At 42.5% G+C, this 22546-nt stretch overlaps 1 protein-coding gene across 3 annotated transcripts in view; it reads left to right on the top strand.

Annotated features, from left to right (window-relative positions):
• The window catches only part of cux2b (cut-like homeobox 2b), a 332051-nt gene that overhangs the window by 290283 nt on the left and 19222 nt on the right, over positions 1-22546 (top strand). For 2 of the 3 annotated variants that reach the window (XM_080208267.1, XM_080208268.1), the window contains exons 17-19: positions 6312-6468; positions 11617-11892; positions 17797-17985. In XM_080208267.1, the coding sequence (XP_080064393.1) occupies positions 6312-6468; positions 11617-11892; positions 17797-17985 (622 nt within the window). The remainder of the gene's footprint in view (positions 1-6311; positions 6469-11616; positions 11893-17796; positions 17986-22546) is intronic. The other variant, XM_080208269.1, reaches the window with a different exon arrangement.

The following is a 22546-nucleotide window of genomic DNA, read 5'->3' as shown; positions in this document are numbered from 1 at the left end:
AACACTGGCAAAGCTAAACTGAAATCTTACCGCTTCAGTTACTCATAAAGGTGTGTTTCAATACCTTTGAATATGCTGTGAGTGAAGCTGAGCACCTAGTGTGTTTCAGACAATCCTTTCATTAGTCTTATCCGATGTTAAGGGAATGTTCAACCCATTGACAATGTTATTGTCCATGGAAGGGACAAGCCCATTGACAATGTTATTGTCCATGGAAGGGATAAAGCAGAATATGATCAGCGGTAATCAGCAGTGCTCACTCGACTTGAACAACACAACCTGATGCTCAACAAGATCAAATGCACGTTCACAGCATCCGAGATTGACTTTCCAGGGCACAGAGTGACAGCAACTGGAGTAAACACAACAATGTAAAATCTTGTGCTTCCGACTCTATCTAACATGGCACAGTTGGCAATGTTCCTCAGTGCCACCAATCTTTAGCATAAATCTGTTCCTAAGTACGCTGAGATCATGAAGCCATTTTGAAATTACCGCATAAAGTCTCATATTGGGAATGGGCAATGGAACAGCAAACATTATTTGACATATTAAAAGCAAAGATAGCATCTCCATCAGTCCTGCATTTTGACCCACACACAAAATATATGTCACAATACATGCCATCAGAAAATGGGTTTGGAGCTGTACCCTTCCAGAGGAACACAAATATTCTGCAGTAAAGTGAGATGTACTGACCTGTATCTACACTTGTGAACATTGGCACGTGTATCTCTGTAGTAGAAAGTTCACTCTCCACACCGATCATCAAACACTGACTACATTGTTAGGATCTGGTCATTGACCTCTTGTGCATCTTCATGGAAACATAGAAAAAAAAAGCAGGAGTAGGCCATTCAGCCCTTCAAGAATCAAATTCAATATCCTGATCCTGCGTTCCCCCCATATCCCTTGAGCTACATCTAACTTATTCTTGAAATCACACACCATTTTGGCCTGAACTACATTCTGTGAATTCCACACATCTACCGCCCTCTGGGTGAGGAAATTTCTCCTTGCCTAAATCCTAAAAGGTTTACCCCTAATCCTCAAACTATGACCCCTTGTTCTGTGCTCTCCCACTATCGGGAACATCCTGAATCTACCCTGGCTAATTCTGTTAGAATTTTATAAGTTTCTTTGAGATTCCCTCTCATCTTCTAAACTCCAGTGAATATAATCCTAACCGACTTTGTGTCTCCTCATATCTGCCTTCCCAGGTATTAGCTTGATAAACCTTCACTGCACTCCCTCTAGTAAGGACATCCTTCCTCAGAAAAGACACCAAAACTACAAAGAATACTCCCCTCATCAGCACAACTTCAAGGTTGAGTATCTCACAGGCTGATGTAACTGAGATGCTTAACCACATTACTATCAGATCATGTTAGTGATAGCAAAGTGACTTATGATTTCAAAAGCCACAGTGAATCTTGTTCAGTGAAAGGAGTTGAAAGCAGAATCAGTGACAGGCAGCACACTGCAGAAAGCAAGCCAATACCAAAAACCAATTGGTCTTGTGAAATAGCAGAAGAGGAGGTCCTGTACTACAGAGCACGCAATGAGCTTGCAGTATTTGATGCCAACTGTATTGCATGCAGAACTTGAGTGGTTACCTAAAAAGCATTGGCAACATTTTGCAACATGCCCTCACTCACCTTGTCTATGAAGACTCTCGGATGTTGTTAAGATGCAATAACAATGCAGCGAAACAAATTGGTGCCCAGCAATTGATGGCCACGTAGAAGAATTCCATAGAAATGGTGTGGCCTGTACTCTGAAAAATCTGTTAAACCATGGCCCACACTTCTATTCCTCACCCCATGACCAACAAAATCATGGTAACAAGTGGATATATTTGGGATAGTGAAACCAAGATTTTGCAATCCATGTTTTTTGCTTGTTGTTCATGATCGACGTAACAGCATTGGGGCGGCACAGTAGCACAGTGATTAGCACTGCTGCTTCACAGCTCCAGGGTCCTGGGTTCGATTCCCAGCTTGGGTCACTGTCTGTGTGGAGTTTGCACATTCTCCTCATGCCTGCATGGGTTTCCTCCGGGTACTCTGGTTTCCTCCCACAGTCCAAAAATGTGCGGGTTAGGTTGATTGGCCATGCTAAGAAATTGTCCCTAAGTGTCTAGGGATGCGTAGTCTAGAGGGATTAGTGGATATAATATGTAGGGATGTGGGTGTGGGGCCTGGGTGGGATTGTGTTTGGTGCAGACTCGATGGGCCGAACGGCCTCTTTCTGCACTGTAGGGTTCTATCACCACTTTGGTCATTGATATCTTCGACAACACCATAAGAAAGAGGAGCAGGAGTAGGCCATTTAATCCCTCAGTTTGCTGTCAGTTCAGAGTTCCTAGCAAGCTACAGAATTCACTACCATTTGACATCAGGATGCAGTCCACAATCAAATGGTGGTATTGAATTTTTCAACAGAGTTATAAAGGACAATCTGTGAGCTAGAATGTCACATTTGAACAATCCATTTGTACCCTTTTTTGCACACGTTGATCTAACGCGCGCACGCATGCACGCACACACACTCTCTCTCTCTCTCTCTCTCACATACACACACACACTCTCTCTCTCTCTCTCTCTCTCACATACACACACACACTCTCTCTCTCTCTCTCACACACACACACACACACACACACACACACACACACACACACACTTGAGCCATCACTGCTATCCAAAGGGAATGTCAGAGCAAAAACAACAGAAACGGCAAAGCGACAAGGTAAAACAGAAGTGTATTTCAGCAAGTGAATATGTGCAAGGAAACTACGATTTGAGGTTGAAGATTGGCTTTGCATCAAACTACCAAATCACAACCCAAAATTCACATCATCTCTATCTGGACCAAAGCAGATCAAGCTGTTGCTTGGTACCAACACTTAGCTGCACGCAAAGTGGAACATGACATATTTGAGAGTGAGCAGAGCAGGATATTTTAAGGACAGTAGTCAGGAAGAATACATTTCCTTTTTCACATATTGACTGTACTGTTGATAATTTGCCTCATTGAGCTAAGCACACAAAACCACGACCTTGAATTTACAGACCTAAGATCTCAGAGTGTTTCTGTACTTGGGAGTTCATAGTTTCCATTTTCTCTAAGAAATGAATTGTTTATTATGGTTAAAGTAAGGTCCTTTCATTTTATAAGGGAGGGGAGGGGAAGATGTAATATTCAGTTGTTTGGTGTTTGAATATGTGTGTGTGCTGTGTCAAGCCTGGGTGCGGTTACAAGAGTGACACATCAAATAAACTGATAGAAGCAGCTGCAAGCATGGGAAACATCCACCTTGGGAGAATGAGTCAAGACTATTTGCCTTCCAGCATCCTACAGCATTAGGTTCAGTGCAGTTACATCATCTGCAGTTCCATCAGTACGTGGCTGTTGGAGGCCAACCCCCAGACCTGATGACTTGCATCCTTAGGATTTAAGAGAGATGGTGGATACATTGGATTTGATCTTCCAGAATTCCTGAAATTCCAGAACAGTTTCCAAGAAGCACATCTACCTCTTTCATGGACATGTGGCCTCGGCAAATGGCAGCAATGGTCAAGTAACAGTTATGGTGTGGGTCACAGGCAGCCATCATTTTTTTAACATTAAACATCTGTTGAGGAAGTTCAGGTACAGCGAGGGCATGGTGCTGCTGACTGCCACAGCTGGTTAGAGGAGCAAAACCTGTCATAAATGCAGATGAGAGAAAGGGACCGTGTTTACTGTTAGTTTATTCAGGTCAGCATTGAGCTGCCCTGGAAAACACAGGCAGGTTGTTACGCCACTCAATGCAGCGGAAGTGTTCCACCTTAGGAGAAACAGTAAAAAAGAATATTTTTTTGAATGGTCAGAGACAGGGAAATGTTTGTACTTAACAGGAACATGGGTGTCCTTGTACATGATTCTCAGAAAGTTAGCAGAATTAGGAAGGCAAACGGCATGCTGGCTTTTGTTAAAAAGGGATGGAGTACAAGAGTCAGAAATTAAAATTATACAGGGTGGTGGCAAAGCCACATCTGGAGTGCTGTGTACAGCTTTGGTCGCCTCACCTAAGGAAGGATTATATTTGGCCTGGACAGAAAATGACAAAGGCTCCATAGACTGATTCCTAAAATGAGGGATTATCCAGTAGAGATTCTATGCCTGTATTTCTTAGGATTTAGATAAATAAAGATGAATTTTTGGAGGGATCGTGACAGGATAGCTGCTGAGAAATTGGTTCCCCTGGAATCCAGAACACAGCGTCACAATTTTACAATAAGAGATCGGCCAACTTAGGACTGGGATGAGGAGAAATTTCTTCAATCAAAGTATTGTGAATCTTTAGAATTCTACTCCAGAGAACTGTGGTTGTTCGGTCATTGGGAACGTTCAAGTGAGATATTGATAGATTTTTGCGTACTAAGAGAAACAAGGCATTTTGCAGGAGCAAGAAGATCAGCCATGATCTCGTTTAATAATGGGGCAGGCTGAAAATGCCAAATGCCCTATTTCTTATGAGATTGTGGATCCTACCGAGAGACGACAAAATACTGAATTCAAATCAACTTAAATCACCTGTCGTAACTGAAGTCCCATGATGGTAGCCTGGGCTTCATCACTGAAGCGTTATGCATTCACTAAGGAGATATATTCCAATCTGTACCTCAGTTGATGTTGCAGATGAGTTAAGACCAAAATTTTACAAAGTTGGAGAGAGAGAAGTGACTGGAGGTGGGAGCATGAAGAATATAGTCTCACCTTCTAGAAGCCAACGAAAGAGTTGTATTGATGACTTATGGTCATTTTGTGAGTTTGAACCGTCTATTCTCTTCAGACCAAGACAAATACGGAAAGAAGAATGTTGAAAATTCTGCTTTTCATTTGAATAAGCAAGCACTGCATCGCTCAGTTACTCAGAATATTGGATTAGTTAGATTATCAGTGCTTTTGCTTAACCAGTCGCCTTTTTAAAGGTCAGAATTATAGTTGAACATCATTATTTCCTATGGAAAAAGAATATCAAGTTGATTAAATTTGCTTTCATTGTGCACAGTGCCCCACTGTGCACCGGGGCGACAAGATGGCACAATGCACTGCTGCCTCACAGTGCCAGGGACCCTGGTTCGATTCCTGGTTTGGGTCATGGTCTATGTGGAGTTTGCACGTTCTCCCCGTGTCTGTGTGGGTTTCCTCCGGGTGCTCTGGTTTCCTCCTACATTCTGAAAGACGTGCTGGTTAAGTGCATTGGCCCAAACAGGTGGCAACTAGGGGAATTTCACAGTAACTTCATTGCAGTGTTAATGTAAGCCTTGTGGCTAGTAAATAAACATTACTTTATTTCCCTGATCTTCAAGAGTTGGAGTTTCTAATCCACTTACAAGTCTTTGCAGTTATGAGTAGAAAATACTTGTTCCAGTGCTGACCCATGTTGAAATTTATTGAAGTGTAAAACAAATTTTTATGTTTCTGCTTCTCGCTGGTCTCCTTAAAGCATCAGCCAATAAACTTCTCCATCACTTTTGGGGAGGCACTGGCGTAGTGGTGTTGTGCTGCACTAATAATGCAGAGATCCTGGAAAGTGCTCAGGGGACCCACGTTCAAATCCGACTGCGGCAGATGGTGAAATTTGAACTCAGTAAAAATCTGGAATTTAAAATGTCTACTGATGACCATGAAACCATTGTTGATTGTTGGAAAAACCCATCTGGTTCACTAATGTCCTTTAGGAAAGGAAATCTGCTGTCCTCGCCCAGTCTGGCCTACTTGTGATTCCAGATTTACAGCAATGTGTGGCTGATTTTTAATTGTCCTCAGGGATGGGCAATAAATGCTGGCCCAGCCAGTGATGTCCACATCCCTTAAGCAAATAAAAAACACTTTTAGTAATCTGCCATTCAGTGGAATGGAAAGCACGTGCATTTGTTGCAAAATTGTGAAGAGTATTCTAAAAATGAAACTGCTGGAAAATCTTAGTGGGTCTGGCAGCATCTGTAAGGAGAGAAAAGAGCTGATGTTTCGAGGCCAGATGACCCTTTGTCAGAGCCTTTGTGAAGAATATTCATTTGTCAGAAGTAAAAAATCCATAAGTGGATTTCCGATAACATCTAGAATAAGACAAGTAATAATAAAAATCAATTATATGCTACAATTTTGCAGTAATTTTGACAGAGTAGTAGTGATGTTACTCTCCTGTAAAATAATTAGTCCTGTACAACATACTGCCACTTCAGTGGAGTAGTTTTGCTCTAAGCAGGACAGTTGAAGGTTGGGAAATAATTGGACCTCTTCTCTTTCCACCATGTCAGGTGCTGGGCCTATCTCAAGGGAGTGTGAGTGATATGCTTTCTCGACCTAAGCCATGGAGTAAGTTAACTCAGAAAGGCCGCGAGCCTTTTATCCGCATGCAGCTGTGGCTTATTGATAAACTAGGCCAGAGTACCCAATCTGCCCAACCTATACAAGGTAAGAGATTTTATTTTTGCGCTTTTTGCATGTGTTGTACTTAGAAACCAGTTACTCGATCATTCATCCACATATAGTAGATACATAATGAATACTCTCCCCAATTCACCAAGGCTGCTTTGACAGCACCCTCCAAACCCACGATCTGCATTACTTAAAAGGACAAGGACAGCAGCACCTTTGGAACACTGCCAACTGCAAGTTCCCCTCAAGTCACGCACCATCCTGACTTGGAACTATTTTGCCATCCCTTCACTGTCACTAGGTCAGAACCCGGGAACTCCCTGGAGAGGGTGTTCCTCTAACTGCAGGAGTTCAAAACGGCATCACATTCTCAAGGGCAGTTGGGGATGGGCAATAAATGTTGGCCTAGACAGCGACACTCACATCCCCCATGATTAAAAAGAAAATACCACTGTGACACAATTTTCAGGCAGCACCAGTTGTTTCTTTTGCAAAGGTTTCATTGATTTTCTGGAGAGATATCCTGATTCCCTGTGGCTTGGAAGCTAAACATTTGTGCAATCTATCTTTCCAAGTGGTATGACTAAAATTGACCCACATGCTTCTGCTGCTATATTCTCAACAGAAATGTTGTGGCAAAATAACAAAATGTTGCTTCAAAGTTTAGGAGGCTTCATATTATTTACCATTTTAAGAACACAAGAGAACCAGCTTATATTGTAGTTAAACAGTACAGTAATCAGTCGTAAATATCCTTGGGGACTTAATTGACATTCTGATTTTTTTCTATGAAGTGAACAGTAAATTCTGCAGCAAAAATGTCTCCTGACATTTCCAGCAAGCCTCCCTTTATTGCACAATCCTTTATTGCTTCCCAGGCATGATTCAAAACTGTCTCAAATAGGACAAGAAAACCAGTTTCAGAGACCGTTTTCTTTTGACTCAAAATTAAATATAATTGACTTTTAGCAATAAGAGTGCTGATGGGGAATACCTGATTTAACATGAGTTTCACCTTATGGTTTCCCGCATTAAAGCTAGTCATTTTTAACCTGTAACATCAACTAGAACACACTCAGATTTGCACTGTGTCTGTTAAGTCCAGAGATCAACTGGAGGTCACCTACGATTACTTTCAAAAAATGACTCACGTAAAGCATTCAAAGTTTTTCGAATATAGGACCAAACATCTTTTGATTAAAAATTTGAAAGTAACATCCTTAATTTCTAATCCTTCCTTAATAAGCACACCATTTTTTTAATAATGTTTTTATTATGTTATTAAACTGGAAGGGATGCAAAAAAGATTTGCAAGTATGTTACCGGGACTGGAAAATTTGATTTATAAGGAGAGGCTGGATAGGAGGATGAGGGATGACCTTATGGCGGTTTATAAAATCATGAGGGGCATAGATAAGGTGAATAGCCAAGGTCTTTTCCCCAGGCTAGAGAAGTTCAAAACTAAGGACATAGGGTTTAAGGTGAGAGGGGAAAGATTAAATTGACCTGAGGAGCAACTTTTTCACACGAAGTGTGGTGCACATATGGAATGAGCTGCAAGAGGAGATGGTAGAGACGGGAACAATTACAGCATTTAAAACGCAATTGGACAGGTACATCATAGAACATAGAACACCACAGCACAAACAGGCCCTTCGGCTCACAAGTTGCGCCGATCACTTGTATACCTACTAAGCCATAGACCTATCTGTAACCCATTAGATCCCATATACTCATCCAGAAGTCTTTTAAAAGACTCCAGCGAGTTCGCCTCCACCACCGACGGCAGCCGATTCCATTCACTCACCACCCTCTGAGTGAAAAACTTACCCCTAACATCTCCTCTGTACTTGCTTCCCTGCACCTTAAATCTGTGTCCTCTCGTAGCGACCATTTCAGCCTGGGGAAATAGCCTCTGAGAATCCACCCTATCTATTCCTCTCAACATCTTATAAACCTCTATCAGGTTGCCTCTCACCCTTCGTCTCTCCAGGGAGCAGAGTCCCAGCTCCCTCAACCTATCTTCATAAGGCATGCCTCCCAATCCAGGCAACATCCTTGTAAATCTCCTCTGCACCCTTTCAATAGCTTCCACGTCCTTCCTATAGTGAGGCAACCAGAACTGCGCACAGTACTCTAAGTGGGGTCTGACAAGGGTCTTATAAAGTTGCAGCATTACCTCCCGACTCCTAAACTCAATCCCTCGATTGATGAAAGGTTTAGAAGGATATGGACCAAATGCAGGCAAATGGAAACCTGGTCAGCCTGGATGAGTTGGACCGAAGGACCTATTTCAATGCTGCTTATCTCTATGACTCTACTGAGAATTTTCAACTTTATATTCAGTACAATATGTAACAAATTCCCAGAATTCAGCACAGTGCAGAACAACCATCATTTCACGTATATACATGGAGAAGACCAGCAAAGATCAACACAAATAATTGAAAGAACCAGACATCATCACCTCTGCCCTTGCGGTCAGCACTTCTTTTTGTATGGGATATTGCAAGGATAAGAGGAAGAGTGTATGGGGATTCAGGAAAACAGGATAAGGTCACAAAAACATGGCATTCTGCTGCACCCCTCCTTTCCTGAAGCAACAGAACAGAAACGTGAAACTCAAAGATCTTTCAACCATGCTCAGACATGCACCACCATGCACTTCCCCCACCCTCCTATTAACCAGAAGCACCAACAGCAAGCAAAAGATGTCCAGGCCATTCCAGGATATGTAATCTGCCTGCACCACCGTAGGTTAAGCACAGGATTTCTTAGACCCAGAATTACTAGTTAAAAAAAGAGAAACACTACACCAATGCTTTGATTTGATTTATTATTGTCACATGCATTGGTATACAGTAAAAATTATTGTTTCTTGCCTGCTATACAGAATAAATAGTCTGTTCATAGAGTATTTAGGGGAGAAAGAAAGGAGAGGGTGCAGAATGTAGTATTACAGTCATAGCTAGAGTGTAGAGAAAGATCAACTTAATGCAAGGTGGGTCCAATCAAACATCTGATGGCAGCAGGGAAGAAGCTGTTACTGAGTCCATTGTGACCTTGGATTTTTGTATCTTTTTCCCCATGGATGAAGGTGGAAGAGAGTATGTCTGGGGTGCACAGGGCCCTTAATAATGCTGGTTGCTTTTCTAAAGCAATGGGAAATGTTACTGGTGGGCTTTCCTCACCTAAAATGAGGACTTATGGCCATACCAACCATCTTTACATCTATCCACCACTCTACTGGGGCACCATTCAACTTTTCAATAATGAAGGCAAATATATTGCAAAAAAATGTGCTCTTTCTGTGCAAATGCAAGGATTATAACAGATAAAAATAAAACAACTAAATATGTATCGCACAACCTTTAAAACAAACAACCCACTTGGAACGCTCTTGGACAAGAAAGAACAGGGTCCTTGGCCAGAAAACCTAGCTGCCTGACCCCAACGTCAAAGCACACCAGCGGAAAAGCCATCTGCAAGGATGTGAAAGATAGTGATCCCATGTTCACAGGATTACAGGCAAGGCAAAAGTAAAAAAGATCCCAAGCCTCTGTGCTCAATGCATGCCCTTAGCAGGGTAAAAGACAACATCACATAATCAGGAGTAAAATCACAAGGGAGCTAAGTTCAGGAATGAAGATGAACTATATCTATGGAGTTGGAAAAGGCCCAAGCCATGACCGGATCATTGAGGAACAACCAGGACTGAAGGTGCCCAGCCCTCACACTGAGGCTGTCAAAATCAGCCGGGGATGTGACCGCAGCTCTTCCTCTTCCTGAAGTGACTGGCTCGCAGACAGTCCTCATCTGGCCAGCTCCCCTTGACTTAAATCGGATATTCAACACATCATGATGTAAGAATTTCAAGAATCAAAAGTGAGCCTTCACCAAGGAATTCTCCATCTTCACTGAAAGGATTATCATCTCCGGATTATTCATTCTTTGTAAGATACCTTACATGGTGAGCACTCATAACCCATGCCGCGGAGCAGAATACTTCTTGCATGTTTTTGATCATAAAAGCTGTCTTCATTTTGACGCCATCGACCGTAAAGCTGGCTTGCTCACCAGTGACGCCGCCATTGTCAGCTGGGCCCCAACCAAGTCAGCTCTGACCACATCGCATGATGATTCCTTCCAGTTAATTTGGCTCCCCCAATCAAAAAGGCTAACCAGGATCTTCTACAAACATTGCACAGATATATATATATAGGATCAATTAATTACAGATCATGTATCAGGATAAAAAGGAAAGATTAAAAGATGAATAGCACCAGAGGTTGCAAGACAGCAGTCGCTCCCACACCAATTTTTAAACTAGACAAAATCGTGACTTGTAAACTCAGCTCCACTGAAATACCTACTGAGTTCCTAACATTGTGGCAGGAGACAATAGCATATTTCTGAGAAAAAATACACCAGCCACTTATAGGGAAGTTAAATAGGTGTCCTAGAAACAATGCTAATGCAACTGAAAGTAAGGGGTATAACACCTGGTTGAAGCCCCATTTAGAGATTAGTTTGCCTTGAGGCAATCTGTGCAGGTTGTTCTCGAGGCAAAATTAGTTCTTGGACTCATCATTCTACGGCATACAAGGTCAATTCCGTTCTATAGTAACAGCTGCATGAGGAGCAGGAGTCCTCCTGATAAATCCCACACCTAATCTGATCTCTCCCACTTTCAATTCCCAATCATAATCTCTTGAACACCAACTTCCTGATGAAGGAACAGCACTCCAAAAGCTTGTGCTACCAAATAAACCTGTTAGACTTTAACCTGGTGTTGCGAGACTTCCTACTGCGTCCAGTCCAACGCTGGCATCTCCACATCACAAACTCCTGATCCACAGATCTGTGGGCCGCTATGATGGTAGCAGCTCCATGGTCTTGTGGTGCTCCTTGCTGGCACCATTATAAAGAGCCCAATTGGCTCAGTGCCGACTAGCCTTGGACCTCAGTATTTCTGTGCAAGGATTGTAACTTGTGCCACCACCCCTCACATTGCTGAATAGATGTACGTAAATTCCTAAGCCTATATATTGTGATGGATATTTTTTGAACAGAAGGTTCAGTAGATATAAACAAAAGCTTATTGATATATCTTTCATCCTACATTTTGTCAAGATTGACTTGTTTGACATAATTCTTTTATTTTCTCTGACTTAATTGAAATAGCAAATAATACAGTCCCGGCCAGATATTCACCATCACCTCCACCCAGTCCCACTGACTGTGAGAAGAGTCGGCAGGAGCCTGTTAGCGCGGCTCTGGAAAGCACTAAAGAGAACCAGCAACCAGAGAGCCAAGCAGCTTCCCAGTCACTGAGTGGTAAGAGCCTGTCCAATGGCCAATCACCTACAGGCATCCAGGAAATGGTAGCCATGTCCTCCGAGTTGGATACCTATGCCATCACCAAGAAGGTTAAAGAAGTATTAACAGACAACAACCTGGGTATGGTATATTTCCCAATAACCTATTTTAATATAGCTTGTCTGCAAAATTGTATTTTTCTATTATGTGAAGTATGATGAATTGTCATATTCATTATGCCAGTTTATTGAAAAGAATATTTTTTAAATTCTGAAATAATATTATTTTCATTATTCTAAGCCAATCCCTTTGACTACTTTGAGGAAACGAGGAAGTGCATGTGTGGAGTTTGAAAATCCAACCATATATAATATGAACCTTGGTGTCAAAGCACTTGAAGTTCCCATGAAGGATTATTACTGAAGCTTAAAGCAGAGCAAGGATTCTGAGGGGAAAAGTTTGGAATTAATAAGAATTGGCTGATAGGTTTCAGGGAAATTGGAGAATGGGGTGCTCTTTTAGTGCCCAGTTTATTTACGTTCGTCAATTTGATTCAGAAATTTAATGCAAAATGATCAAATTTGCCGGCACAACTTCTTCAAACTTGGAGTTTCAGTCTCAGGATGCAGCTTGGGAATAATTAAGAATTACATTAGCCTTGGCACAGTGGCAGTGTTCCACCTGAGTCAGTTGATAGCTTCAAATCTCAGTCCAGAGATTTGAGCCATTACCTAAACTGACATTTCAGTATGGAGGGGATGCCACACTGTCAGAGATGCCATCTTCCACTTCTGAGCACTACTTAGGAAAGACATGAAGGCTTTGGAAGGGCGTTATTAGAATGGTTCAGGGGAATGAGGATTAGTAGTTAAATGGATGGACTGAAGGTGCTGATACCGTTCTTCTTAGAACAGAGAGGAGGTTTGATACGAGTATTTACAATCATGAAGGATTTATGTAGAATAAAGGGAAACTGATTCCAATGACTGAAAGCTCACGTTATGGGCAGGCGATGGCCTAGTGGTATTATCACTAGACTATTAATCCAGAAATACTAATGTTCTGAGGATCCTGGTTCGAATCCTGCCGTGGCAGATGGTGGAATTTGAATTTAAGGAAAATTACTTGGAATTAAAAATCTACTGATGACCATGAAACCATTGTCAATTGTTGGAAAAACCCATTTGGTTCACTAACGTCCTTTTTAGGGAAGAAAATTTGCCGTCCTTACCTGGTCTGGCCTACATGTGACTCCAAATCTGCAGCAATGTGATTGACTCTCAACTGCCTTCCAAGAGCAACTGGGGCTGGGCAATAAATGCTGGCCAGTCAGCAATGCCCTTGTCCCGCAAATGAATAAAAATTGCTCAATAACCAGAGGGCATAGGTTTTAAGGTAATTGCTAGAAGATCTAGCGACATGAGGAAAATATGTTTTACTCAACAAGTGATTAGGATTTGGAATACACTGCCAGAGATCGTGATGGATCCAAATTCTGTAGTACCTTCAAAAAGGATAAATACTTGAAGGAGAAAACACTGTAGGGATGTGAGGATGGAGTTGCAAAATGGGACTAATTGGATTGCTTTTTGAAGAGTCAGCACAGACTTGATGGGCCAGGTGGCCCCAGCCTATGCTATACTGTTCTATAATTCTATGTGACATTAAACTGAGGTCTCACACACCCACCTGAGATGGCAGATAAGATCCTGTGGCACTACTCAAAGTAGAGCAAGGGAGTTCTTCCAGTGTCCTCAACAATATGTATCCCTCAGCCACCATTGCAAAAAGAGATTATCTGGCCATTTTCTAATTGATATTTGTGAAACTTTGCAGACAAACTGGCTGCTTCATTTTCCCTACATCAGAACAGTGACCATAATTCAAAAAGACTTCATTGGCTGCAAAGCACTTTAAAACATCCCTAGGCCATGAAAGGCGCTTCATTAATGCAAGTTCTTTCTTTAACAAAGATTGTAGCAAAAGTTGAATAAAAGCAAATTATGTCGATCTCCACCTGCTCGGTCCTCCACTCAGATAGGGGTAAATATGATGAAAATCTCTTTGATTTGGGAACAGATCAGATTAGCTCAATGCCTAATGGATCAGAGACAATTGTCAAGAATGTAACCTTTGTCATTACCTTGCATAAGTGAGAGAGACTTTCTGTTGTTAATTTTTCCGTGTAATTGTTGGATGATAAGAGTCTGATTCAATAACAAGGCTGAGCAGTATTTATCTAACTTCAGAAAGTTTCATGGAACCATAATTTTATCTGCCCAATTGATTCCAAGCAGTGAGGATTCCTATTATCATAATTGTGTGTAATTCCTCTTTTGCGGGTACAATTATCATTTGAAAAATAATTTTTGAATTATTTTGGGGGAGAAATCACTTTAGTCACAGGCATATGGATATAAATAAAGTTAAATTAATGGGATTAGAATAGACAGGTGCTGATGGTCAGCACAGACATGATGGACTGAAGGGCCTCATTTTGTGCTGCAAAACTCATTCAATGCGTGCTTTCCATAAGAGTCAAACGGACTCCATGTCACATTTTCTTCTTCATACTTTTGTTGATGTCCCTATTATTGTAAGACACTGTAGACAACGTATCTTTATGGGGCAGCACAGTGGCACAGTGTTTAGCACTGCTGCCTCACAGTGCCAGGGACCTGGGTTCAATTCCAGCCGCGGGTCAATGTCTGTGTGGAGCCTTCACGTTCCACACACACACACACACACACACACACACACACACACACACACACACACACACACACACACACACACATCCCCCCCGAGTGTCTGCATGGGTTTCCTCCCACACTCCAAAAGCCATGCTGGTTAGGTGATAAAAGCAAAATACTGCGGATGCTGGAATCTGAAACAAAACCAGAAAATGCTGGAAAACCTTAGCAGTTTGACAGCGTCTGTGGGGAGAGAATAGAGCGAATGCTTTGAGTCTAGATGACCCTTCGCCAGAGCTAAGAGAGGGTCATCTAGACTCAACGTTGGTTCCATTCTCTCCCCATACTTGCTGTCAGCTGAGATTTTCCAGTTTGTTCTGTTGTTGGTACCAGTTAGGTACATTGGGCCATGCTAAATTAACTTCTCCCTCAGTGTACCTGAACAGGTGCTGGAGTGTGGCAACTAGGGGATTTTCACTAATTTCATTGCAGTGTTAATGTTGTGGCACTAATAAGTAAACTTGAAACACTTGAGATGTGGAGCGTGACCAGAGACTGTTAGTATATAATGCGTATTGTGTTATTCCATCTTTATTCACATACACCTTTTGCCATTATTACATCTATTTGGTCCAACTTTTGTCTTGGGAAAACCATAGCCACGTACACAAACCTCTGCACACAACAGAGAGAAAATCTTCAATGCCCATCTGTTTATGCTGTGGGCTTTAAAAGCAAATATCATGCAATCGATAATGTTAAGAAAAGATTGAACTATTTTGCATTTTCCCTCTTGACCAAATATCTGAGGCAGAGTACTTAATCTTACTGGGCAGCTCTGATTTAATCAGCCTTCAGCTCAAGTCTTTTATCCACAAGTAGAGAACCCACCAATCAGCAAGGAATGAAAGTTGCCAGGTATAAAGTTGAAAAAGCAATGAATTATTAAAGGTTTGTCTACAGTCAGTGATAAAATTAAGAAATTGTGCAAACTGCTCAAAATATTATTTGGCCCTTTTAACGCATTTCTCCATTAGAATGAACATTGACTGTTGCAAACGCGTTTTGTGACAAAATAAGCTGCTGGAAGAAGGAATTAAGTGAATGTGTGTACAGTAACCTTTTATTGAAGGACTGCACCTGTGGCTTCTCAATGTCCATGGTGGACAGCAAGCTTGGTAACACAGTGGTTAGCACTGCTGCTTCACAGCTGCAGGGACTTGGGTTCGATTCCCAGCTTGGGTCACTGTCTGTGTGGAGTTTGCACATTCTCCCTGTGTCTGCATGGGTTTCTTCCGGGTGCTCCAGTTTCCTCCCACAGTTCAAAGATGTGGGGGTTAAGTTGCCTATGCTAAGTTGCCCCCCAGTGTCCCGAGATGCATAGCTTAGCAGATAAATATGTAGGGATGGTGGGATTGTGGTTGGTGCAGACTCGATGGGCCAAATGGCCTCTTTCTGCACTGTCGGATTTCTATGATTCTATGGCTAGGATTGCTGTTTGTAACCTCTGTCCCCTCTTTAACACTCTGTATAGCAATGAAAAAGCATTGACTGAGTGGACACAAGAGACCACTGTTTTTTAGCAGCTGTTTTATTAAAACGGTAAGCTATGAGCTCAAAGTGCTGGGAAATCTCAGGAGGTCTGACAGCATCTGTAGAGAGAGAATAGAGCCGACAGTTCAAGTCTAGATGATCCTTTATCAGAGTGACAAAGGATCATCCAGACTTGAAACGCTGGCTCTGATCTCTCCTCACAGATGCTGTCGGACTTGCTGAGATTTTCGAGCATTTTCTGTTTGTGTTTCAGATTCCAGCATCTGCAGTGATTTGATTTTAAGCTATGAGCTCCCAAGTTTTACCTAGATAAATTGTCTGTCTTTATAAAAAAAAAACTCAATTCACGGGGTGTTTGCCAAGTTTTATGTTACATGTTCCAAATGGAACTTTTCACTTCGAATTTTTGCAATGTTTAATCGTTGTGTTTCAGGCTGCATTCTAAGTGCTTTCAGCAGCTGCATTCATTTACGTTAATGTTATATTGGAAGGGAAGTGTTGGATGAAAGACCCTGAGTTTAAATACGATTAAATAAGTTCTGCTTAGCAAGACTAAGTACTGTGCCACAGCTATTTGGTCAAGAGGGGAAATGTAAATTAATTCAATCTTTTCTTAATATGATCTATATCTTAATGCTTGCTATAAAGGCCCACAATGTAAACAGAATGGCCTTATAGAGTTCCTCAGTATTGCACACAGAGCTGTGTGGCTATTCTATTTGCTTCTCCTCCATCACTCTTTTCTAATAATATCCCTCATGTTATAAAACAATGTGGTGAGCAGCACCATGTAAGATTTGCTGTTAAAAAATGTGTTTTGTGGCACTCCCGTCACGTTTCAAACATTTTTCATTCCACACAGAAGCCTCTGTCATACTCTTTTATATACACATATATATCAAATAAACAGAAAGAAAGCCAGTCTTTCCTGATGGTTTGGGGCATCCAAATGACAGAAATTCTTCTTAAATGATCTGATGCTTCAGTAATTAGTGTCAAAGGAATAGGAGTAGGCCACTCTGTCCGTCAAGCCTGCTCCTCCATTCATTTAGATCATGGCTGAGCTTCTACTTTGATGCCAATTTCCATCAGCCCTTGACGACCTGATCGAGGTGTACAAGTTTGAGGGCATGGCCAGAGTGGATAAGGAGCAGCTGTTCCCTTAGTTGAAGGGTCAGTCACGGGGGAACATATGTTCAAGGTGAGGGGCAGGAAGTTTAAGGGGGAATGTGAGGAAAAACCTTTTTACCCAGAGGATGCTGACGGTCTGGAATGTGCTGCCTGGGAGAGTGGTGGAGGTGGGTTGCCTCACATCCTTCAAAAAGAACCTGGATGAGCACTTGGCACGCCATAACATTCCGGGCGGTGGGCCAAGTGCTGGCAGATGGGATCAGGTGGGAGTTCAGGTGGTCCTAATGTGACAGTGTAGACTGTAGAAATTAAATGGAGATTCTCACTGCTTCTGGTACATTTCAAGTACTTTGAATTTTAGTTGGTTTCTTGGTTGAGAGGAGCTGGTGGTTTTGGCGTTGATAGCCAGAAATTTATTTTCTACATATGAACTGTATATTCTGTATGAAGTAACCTAAAAAAATGCCCATTAAATCTGTGTAACCTCCAACTTAGCATGAGCAATGATATTGGGAATCAGGTTTATTTAATATATATATCCAGTGTACTTCTTAGTATGTGTCATGCCTTTTTGTGAATAGTTGTGTAACTGTTAACATTATAATTAACTGACCTTTAATTCTCCTTAGAAATGTTGTTTAAAACTGTCTGTGTGTTTTTCCTAAAGGCCAAAGATTGTTTGGAGAGAGCATTTTAGGACTGACCCAAGGCTCTGTCTCAGACTTACTTTCTCGGCCTAAACCCTGGCACAAGCTTAGCCTGAAGGGGAGGGAACCATTTGTCCGCATGCAACTGTGGTTAAATGATCCTTTCAATGTGGAGAAATTGAGAGACATGAAGAAAATAGAGAAAAAAGGTAAACTGACTCCAGAAACTAAATTTAACTTTGTACACGGAGGAGCGAGTTCAAGTCTCAAGACTATTTTTTCTGTCTTTATTTCTAAACACGTAGTGTAACTAGAATCCACTCAGGAACTAATTCCAGAGCTAGTTAGAGCCAATTTGGATGTATTCTTTTTCCCATTAGGCATTTCAGCCCAATTCCAATTACTTGGGCTCACATAGACTCTCTGAAATGCCCATATGCTACTGCATTCCCATTCCTGGTGTGGGATTTTCCAGTCCCACCCACTGGGAGACTAGCAACTCTCACCCAAAATCAATGGATCTTTTGCTGGTCCCATCAAATTTTCCATTGCACCCGTAGTCAGCGGAACAGGGAAATATAGGCTGTTTAGTCCCGAGTCCCGTAGTCAGCGGGACAGGAAAATGTAGGCTGTTGTCTTTACTGCAGATGTGCAATGTTGTCACATCGTAATGCAGTAAGTCAATCCATGCAGCTTACCTGAAGTTGTCAGTCAGTAAAGGTTCCACAGTGTCATCCCCTCCACACTGCTTTGCATGGCTGCACCCCAGCAATGAACAAACATGGTGGATTGTGGATTTCTCATTTCAACATGTGGAAGTGGTTGATAGGCTTTTTAATTTCTGTCACTCACCAGAGGGACACATGTGCAAATAGTCAAGTCTGCATCTCTTGTGCCCTTTCAGTCTGTTCTGGACCGAGTTTAAAGCTATTGTTCCTGATTGCTTAGGCTCTAAAAGCCCCCTCAAAGTCCTCTCTTTCTTTGCCTTGTACTTGATTTCTCCAGGACAAAGAAGTCCCTCCAGCGGTGGCACAGAGGGTAACACTGGTGCCTCACAATTCCAGGGACCCAAATTCGACTCCAGCCTTGGGTGATGGTGTGAAATTTGCACATTCTCCCCATGTCTGCATGGGTTTCCTCCGGGCACTCTGGTTTCCTCCCACAGTCCAAAGATCTGCAGATTAAATGGATTGGCCATGCTAAATTGACCCTTAGTTTCTTTTACAGTTTATTAGTGTCACAAGTAGGCTTACATTAACACTGTAACATAGTTACTATGAAAATCCACTAGTCGCTACACTCCGGCTCCTGTTCGGGTACACTGAGGGAGATTTAGCATGATCAATGCACCAAACCAGCATGTCTTTTGGACTGTGGGAGGATGCCAGGACACATGGTGGAAATCCATGCAAACACAGGAGAATGCGTAGATTTCACACAGTGACGCAAGGCCAGAATTGAATCTGGGTCTCTGCTGCTGTGAGGCAACAGTGCTAACCACTGTACTATCGTGCTGCCTAGCAAGGTAAATATATGTGGTGGGATTGTTGTCAGTACAGATTCGTTGGGCTGAACGGTCTCCTTCTGCTCTGTAAGGATTCTATGGATATTCTCGCTGTTTCGGTAGCTGTTATTTTTTAACACATTTCAGTATTTGAAAATTTAATTGGGCTCTCTTGGTTGAGGGGAGCTGGTGGTTTTGGGGTTTATAGATAGAAATTTATTTTCTATGTATGAACTGTATCTTCTGTATGATTAAACCTAGAAAAAATTCAAATCGATAAGCCATATAAAAGAATCAAAACGTGGGCTAGCAATGCGTTACAACAGGGCAGCAGTGCATTGAGAGATTACTGATAGCAGAAAGACCAACTTCACTGAAGTTTGTCCCAAGTGGAATCTTCATGTTGTGCTGTGTTAGCTGGGAACAGCCAAGAAATTAGCATTAGCCCTGCTTGAGGGAGAAGACCCTTCAGACCTCCCAGATGGTTGCAAAATATCCCATGACAGTATTCTGAAGGAGTACTTTCCACAGTATCCATGAACATATTCATCAACAACTAAGCAAAAACAATATCTAGTTGTTATCATGTGGGGGCTTGCTGTGCACAAATTGCCTTCTATGTTTCTTGCATCACAACATTGACTACATTTTCAAAAGTATTTCATTGGCTGTAAGTGCTTCGAGACATCTACTGGTCAAGAAAGATGCTACATAAATAAATTCCAGCATCTGGTCGCTGTTTGTGTGGAGTTTGCACATTCTCCCTGTGTCTGCATGGGTTTCCTCTGGGTGCTCCAGTTTCCTCCCACAGTCCAAAGATGTGTGGGTTAGGTTCATTGGCCATGCTAAACTCCCCCTAGTGTCAGGGGGATTAGCAGGATAAATATGAGGGGTTATGGGAATAGGGCCTGGGTGGGATTGTGGTTGGTGCAGATTTGATGGGCCGAATGGCCTCCTTCTGTACTGTAGGATTCTATGAAGTCTGACTGCCTTAAAGAGGAAAGTCAGCCAGAGTTCCAGCGCCTGATTTCTTTCTGGATGATGTTTGGCACCATCCAACACCCAACAAGGAGTCAATGCCTCACAGAGAAGAAGGGAGTGGAGAATAATAACAAAAGGAGGAAAAGATTTGAAGAAATTTCTGTATCAAACTGCAACTGAGTTACTAATATCCTGAGCGTTTTTATGTTTAGCTGCTGTTTGAGTCAACAGATTCTGTATTTATGTGTCTGTTTTTGGTGGGTGTCTTGCAGGCTTCTCTGATCAATGAATATGTTTGGGACTAGATTGGCCTTTTACTAGGTGATATGAAGTGCAGGATATTGGGACTTATTTCATAGCACATGTTGTTTTTCTATGGAATTGTGCATGGTCTCCAGAGAATTTCTCTTACCTGATGTTCTGCACCTTGCTCCTCTTGTCTTCTCTCTTTTCTTTCCCTTTATCCTACCTTGCTTCCTAACTCTCTTTTGACTTCTCCCTGGGTCCTATCTTCTCGCTATGTTTTTCTTTTATGAAGCTTGACCTGCCTTGGCAAAGAAAGGCCAAGGGCTGAAGGCTGTACTCGAGATAAGGTCACAGGGAAAATTTGGCAAAACCCTTCTTATCCGTTTCCCTCTAATAGACTGTGTTTGCTAATTCAATTCATTTGTTTTTTTAATAATTTAATCAACTTCAAATGAAAAAATGCTGTCCTTTTTTTTAATAATGCCTCACGGGTGTTTGCAATTAGAAGTTTTTTCTCACAGCTGGAAGGAATTAGCAGTCAATTTTTCAAACTGTCACCCAAGGATGTTGAAGTGGGGGTGGTGTGGGGAGGGGAGGGGGCTGTGAGGATGGGAGGGAGGTTGGAGGGAGGAGAGGAAGTTGCCGGGAGGCGGGTCAGAGGAGGGGGACGGAAGGGGAGTTGGGGGGAGGGGGGTTGGGGGAGTGGAGTGGAGTGGGTAATTTGTTGATGTTATGTATCTAAGTTGTTTGTATCTCTGCTGGTAGAATGTCATGGGAGTTAGAGTAACGTAAGCAGTGGGACTCGTGAGCTTTTAGGGGACTTCCACCTTGGACTTTGGACATGCAACATCCCCTAAATAAACCTGTTCTGGGCTTGACTTTAACTCATGAATGTAACACCTCATTACTTTTCTTTTTGTTGACTTTCCTGATCAATACTTAACAGTTGGTTTCAAAGTTCAATTGATTTTTCTGAGAATGGAATTGGAGAACGCCTGCAGTGGAGAAGAAGGCCCCTCTACCTTATCCCTGTAACCGCAAACGTTTACCTCATTCGTACATATCTTTGGACACTAAGGGGCAATTTAGCCAATCCACCTATTCTGCACATCTTTGAACTGTGGGAGGACATCAGAGCACACAGAGGAAACTCACATGGAGAAAGTGCAAACTCTGCATAGACAATGACCCAAGCCTGGAGTTGAATCCAGATCCTTGGCACTGTGTGGTAGCACTATTAAATGAGTGTTAACGTGAAGTCTCCCTTCTGTCTGTCTCTGTCCATCTTGCAGCTAATCTTGCTCTCTAATCCCTCACTCTTTAATTCCCTGCTTTCTTTTTCACTCATCTTTCACTCTTGTCCCTCACTCTCCTCTCTCTCACTTTCTCTTTCTCGCTTTTCTCTCTCTCTCGCTTTTCTCGCTGCCTTGCGTTCCCCTCGCCCTCGCGTTCCTCCTGTCCACCTCTCCTGCTTCTGCCTCTCTGGCTCTCCGCCTCTCTCTCGATTTGCCCTCTGTCTCTCTTTCAATTTCCCCTCTCTCTTTCTCTCTCCCCCCCTTGATTTCCCCTCTCCCTCTCTCTCCCTCTCTCTCAATTTCCCCCCCTCTGTCTTTCGATTTCCTCTTTTTCTGTCTCTCTCTCGATTTCGTCTCTCTCTGTCTTTCTCTCGTATTCCCCCCTCTCGATTTCCTCCCTTCTCTCTCTCTCTTTCTCCCTCTCCCTCGATTTCCCCTCTCCCTCGATTTCCTCTCTCCCTCGATTTCCTCTCTCCCTCGATTTCCCCTCTCCCTCGATTTCCCCTCTCCCTCGATTTCCTCTCTCCCTCGATTTCCTCTCTCCCTCGATTTCCTCTCTCCCTCGATTTCCCCTCTCCCTCGATTTCCCCTCTCCCTCGATTTCCCCTCTCCCTCGATTTCCTCTCTCCCTCGATTTCCTCTCTCCCTCGATTTCCTCTCTCCCTCGATTTCCCCTCTCCCTCGATTTCCCCTCTCCCTCGATTTCCCCTCTCCCTCGATTTCCCCTCTCCCTCGATTTCCCCT

Source organism: Carcharhinus amblyrhynchos, chromosome 20, assembly GCF_965287045.1.
Source record: "Carcharhinus amblyrhynchos chromosome 20, sCarAmb.v2.hapA, whole genome shotgun sequence".
Taxonomy (NCBI): Eukaryota; Metazoa; Chordata; class Chondrichthyes; order Carcharhiniformes; family Carcharhinidae; genus Carcharhinus; species Carcharhinus amblyrhynchos.
This window is presented reverse-complemented; position numbering and strand designations above follow the sequence as displayed.